The 5,077-nt window shown below is 35.8% G+C and overlaps 1 protein-coding gene across 1 annotated transcript; it reads left to right on the top strand.

Moving 5' to 3' along the window:
* The first annotated feature begins 1,409 nt into the window (after positions 1 to 1,409).
* LOC128869864 (uncharacterized) lies at positions 1,410 to 3,625 on the top strand. Its single transcript, XM_054112467.1, has 2 exons — positions 1,410 to 1,966; positions 3,040 to 3,625. The coding sequence occupies exons 1-2, from the start codon at positions 1,410 to 1,412 to the stop codon at positions 3,623 to 3,625; spliced, it is 1,143 nt and encodes a 380-aa protein (XP_053968442.1).
* Positions 3,626 to 5,077: the final 1,452 nt, after the last annotated feature.

Below are 5,077 nucleotides of genomic sequence, written 5' to 3'. Positions count from 1 at the left end.
CAATGTGCCTTGTTGTTATCTTTTTGATTTCTTCGTCCACTGTTACTGCTGTATTAAAAGTCCTGTGGATGTCATCATTTTTCATTTACCTGTCAGACATGGTCAAAATTCGAAGAATCTTCGATTGTTGTTGTTGAATTCTTACTATATTAGTTTTTTAGCTGTTCACCACAATTGTAGCCCTATACAGGCCCGGCAAAATAGGTGGGTACGGTGGGTAGTTGTACCCACTCAGAAAATTCCGGGTGGGTAAAACACCCACCCAGATTTTGATGACATTTTTCGAAAAATTTATGTTTTTTGAGACTGGCAGTAAAGTACGTGCCAGAAATCAATCAGCTGAATCAAGGTGTATTCATGTTAGGTGTACGCAGTAGCTTTCCCCATGTATTTGTTAGTGTAATTTGAAAGAGACTTGTCAAAGTACAAACGAGAACATAAACACACACACACACAAACAAATGTAAGCGCCTTGATTTTGACAACTATGCTTGCAATTGAAAATGAAAAAAGTAAAAATCAGCTGTTCAACTAACTCGACCTGCAAGGCTGCCAGTATTCTCCCTTAAAAATCGCCAAAATCACCAAATTTTACTAGCATGTTTCAGCTGCTAACTAGGATTGGAAATTATGGAACTATCGAGTTTATCGAAATATGCGTTGGTATTGCGATGCCTACTTTTCCCCACAGTCATTTTGTTATTGCAGAGCCCTAATTTGTGATTTTGAAAAAAATACTGGCAGCCCTGTCGACCTTCATGTCTATTGTTAAAAAGTAGTGATGAAACGAAAATAAAGAAAAGAAACTGGAAAGGGGGTTGAAGTGAAAAGAACGATGGATAAATTTATAGTGCGACGGAAAAGAAATAACGAAGTGAGCGTGGAAGATGCGGTTAGACAAGTCGAGGTGGAACAACTGACAGAAATTCAGTATACTAAAGCTGACGAGCGCGTTGATGTAGTAGATTGCAATCAAAATCAATACCAAGAAAGCAATAAAAACGATATTAAAAAACGTAAGTAAAAAATAGCTTTTTATACACATGTGCATGAAATACATTTATATTTGTATTCATGTTTTTTCAGATACTTCAAAAAGTCTAACCACACCCCCGCGTTTCAAACGCTATAAAGAACAATATCCATGGCTTATAATCAAAAATGATAAAGGATTTTGATCTGATTGTACTGATGCATGCGAACGGAAATTAGTCATCAATTTGCACACGCGTGAAGTCCAATCTAAGAAAGCCTGGGTTGACGACGGTTTTTCAAACTGGAAGCATGGAGCAGATCGACTAAAAATTCATTCAACAACTTGCCTACACCTCAATTGCGTCGAAGCATTATTGAACGTTGCAAAAACTAACGTGGTTCAGCAAATATCGACAGCCCATTTCAAGCAGATGATGGATAATCGTACAGCGTTATTAAAAATATTCAGCACATTGAAAGCACTGGCTATACAAGGTTTGCCTATAAGAGGAGACAACAATGATGAAAGATCGAACTTCATGACGTTCCTACAGGCCCGTGCAGAAGATGTCGTGGAACTGAAAGCTTGGCTCCAAAGAGATGGTCATAAATGGCTACACCACAGAAGTCAAAATGAAATCCTCGAACTAATGGCCACCACAGTTTCAATGGAAATTATAGAAGACATAAGAAACACCGAATACTGCTCCATTTTATTGGATGAAACCTCGGATGTATCCCGAATCGAGCAAGTATCTGTTTGTCTGAGAATTGTTTCCGAAGATTTGACAGCAAAAGAACACTTTATTTCATTTTTTTCGACTTCGGACACAAAGGCCAAAACATTGTTCGATCTTGTCGAAGAAATCTTCCAAAAATACAACTTGACATTGTCAAAAGTCAGGGGTCAGTGTTACGATGGAGCTTCCAATGTTTCTGGCAATATTTCGGGATTGCAGACGCGAATTCTTGAAAAAGAGTCTCGAGCATTGTATGTACACTGCAATGCTCATAATTTAAATCTCGTTGTCCAGGATGCGATTGAAAATATGTCATCAGCAAGAAAATGCATTGGAATATTAAGAGAAATTATAAACTTTGTTAGAGACTCTCCAAAACGAATTGCACAATTCAGAGATTTACAGATTCAAGCGGAAAACGAGGGAGAGGAAAACTTGCCTTCTCTTGCAGCCTATTGCCCGACCAGGTATTGATAAGGAATCGATTTTTCGTCTTTAAAATGTATACACTGAATAAAAAAAAATTGGTACACTAAAATTTTTTTGAATTTCGTTAGACATGGTGCTAAGATGGTATTTCTAAAATCTTGTAATTAAAAAATAGCCAATTATATAACAGGAAGAAAAAAAAGTTTGCACAAAGTTCAGGGGAATTTTTCAAAATTTGCTAAACGGCCATCAAAATGTTCACCTTTTTTGGCAGAATGTTTAGAATTAATTTTTTTTTTGTATGGAAGAAATTAGGCAAAACCCTCGACGAAAAAAATTCTAAAAAATCAGGGAAATTTCGCTACTTCTAGCTTGCACATTATTACAGTCAAATTGAGTGGCCTACAAAACTGCGTACTCAGAAAATTTCTAAAAATTCTGCCAAAAAAGGTGGAAATTTTGATGGCCGTTTAGCAAATTTTGAAAAATTCCCCTGAACTTTGTGCAAACTTTTTTTTCTTCCTGTTATATAATTGGCTATTTTTTAATTACAAGATTTTAGAAATACCATCTTAGCACCATGTCTAACGAAATTCAAAAAAATTTTAGTGTACCAATTTTTTTTTATTCAGTTTAAATCGGCGTGCCATACGAAAACTAACACTAGAAATTTTGTGTCTGAAGAAAACTAACACTTTCACTTTTTGTTTGAAGAAAATGTACTACCTAAAATTGTTTCGTTTTCGCCAGCACAAATTAAAAGTGTTAGTTTTCTTACATCATTTTGAAAGTGTAATTTTTCGTAGGCAATTTTAAAAGTGTTAGTTTTCGTATGGCACATCGAAATATACATACATGTTTAAGATTTTTAGATTTTGTTATTTTCATGATACAGATGGGTTGTACGAATAAAATCTTTAAAAACTGTGAGGGACAATTATGCTCAACTGATGCAATTTTTCCATGATCGCAGTGTCGACAAGGAAATTAACAGTGCAATGTCAGCCAAGGCATCTGGATTCTACGATTACATGGAGTCTTTTGATTGTACGTTTTATTTGAACATGTTAATAGAAATGTTTGATCGCATCGAAATATTGAACAAAGACCTGCAAAAGATGAATCTTTCCGTCATCGAATCATACGAAAAAGTCGGAGCAGTGACTGACGTTTTAAACGCTTCTCGTGACTCCAAATTTGAAGAAATTTGGCAAAAAAGCGTCCAAGCAGCTGAGGATCTCGAAATTGACGAACCACGAATTCCGCGTCAACGAAAAATTCCGAAACGCCTCGATACAGGTACAACCACAAACGTTCAATTCAAGACTGCTAAAGATTTTTTCAGAAAGTCGTACATCGAAATTTATGATCAATTAATTTCGTCACTGAGAAGGCGATTTGAAAATGATTCCGCGCAATTTTTCAAATTGTTGGAAAGGTTTGCAATCGGTCAGGCCGCAGACATTGATGTCATTGTGTAATTTTATAAAGATGATTTTGACAAAGAACGCTTGCTTAGCGACAGAAACATGTTTATGGAACTTCTAAAAAGACAAAATGAGCAAGCTAATAACTTGAGAGAGGTTGTAGATTTTCTAAAAAAATATGAATGGGTTAGAGGGGTTATTCCAGAATTCCAGCGATTTGTTCGCTTGCTCATCACGATTCCTGGCTCATCTTGTTCAAATGAACGAAGTTTTTCTGTTCTCCGTCGACTCAAATCATATTTAAGGTCTACAATGTCGCAGGATCGGCTTAATAACATTGCTATTTTACATGTGTATCGCGAGATTACAGACAAACTTGATTTAGAAAAGTTATTAAATCAGTTTAATTCACGAAAAGCAAAGCGCACCGCAATTTTTGCATTGCGCACCTGAGTTTCTATTAAAGTAGGTTGCTTATTTATACGTAGAGTTACGATATTTACCTTAATGATAATATTTTGTAACTTCAATAAGAAATGATAGTAAACAAATTTTTGAAAATTAAAAAAAATCTTTTTTCTTGCCGACATCGCCCCCCCTTCCTCCTTCACCCTAACCAACTACCCACCCAGGCTGAAAGTCTTCTGCCGGGCCTGGCCCTATAGCCAAATGGGTTTATTTCATTTATCATTTATTGTAATTGGAACTGCAGTAAATTTTGTTTTGGTAGTAAATATAACTTGTCCGGCTTTGTCTTCATTTATTTTTAGGCCCCAGTTATCAAACCATTCCTTAACCACGCTTGTGGCTTTTGTCTGATGCCAATAGTCTGCGAACGTAGTAATTCATGGTATGTCTGCGATGAACAAAACGTGTAGTATTGGTCCTTGCGGAGCTCCAGCTGTTATTTGATGAATATCTGAACGAACATTGATTGTCATATTTAATATAAAAACTTCGTTCGGTTTGGTAGCTTTTTATGATGAGATAGTTGTCAAAAGGAGTAAGTCTTTGTACCACACTTTGTGAAACGCTTTAGTTACGTCCAAAAATTGATGGTTTTCATTTGTAGTTCTATGGATCGATGGATCCAAATTGATGATCCGGTGTTATACGTTTTTGGTCCAGAAATTGGCTTAGGCAATTATGTAGTAATTTTTCAGCACTTTTAAATATCGTCGGTAGTAAGCTTATTGGTCTATATGATGATACGGTAGTTGGATCTTTACCCAGTTTTGGCAATGCAATAATCTCTGCCACTTTCCAGAGTATCGGAAAATATTGTAGGCGAAATATTGCATTAAAAACGTTTAGCAAAAATATATATGCCTTGGTTGGAAGCATTTTCTGTTATCATGTCATATCCGGGTGTTTTTTTTCGTTTTATTCCTTTTTGATACAAGATTTTATTTCGTGTGTATTTGTCGTTTTCATTTTTGTAAAATCATATTGGAAGTAGTGTTGGTTGTCGATTTCGTTTCGTTTCGTGATTTCGGCATTTGATGG

This window comes from Anastrepha ludens, chromosome X (genome assembly GCF_028408465.1).
Source record: "Anastrepha ludens isolate Willacy chromosome X, idAnaLude1.1, whole genome shotgun sequence".
NCBI lineage: Eukaryota > Metazoa > Arthropoda > Insecta > Diptera > Tephritidae > Anastrepha > Anastrepha ludens.
The sequence above is the reverse complement of the archived record's forward strand: the minus strand, read 5'-3'. Positions and strand labels throughout refer to the sequence as shown.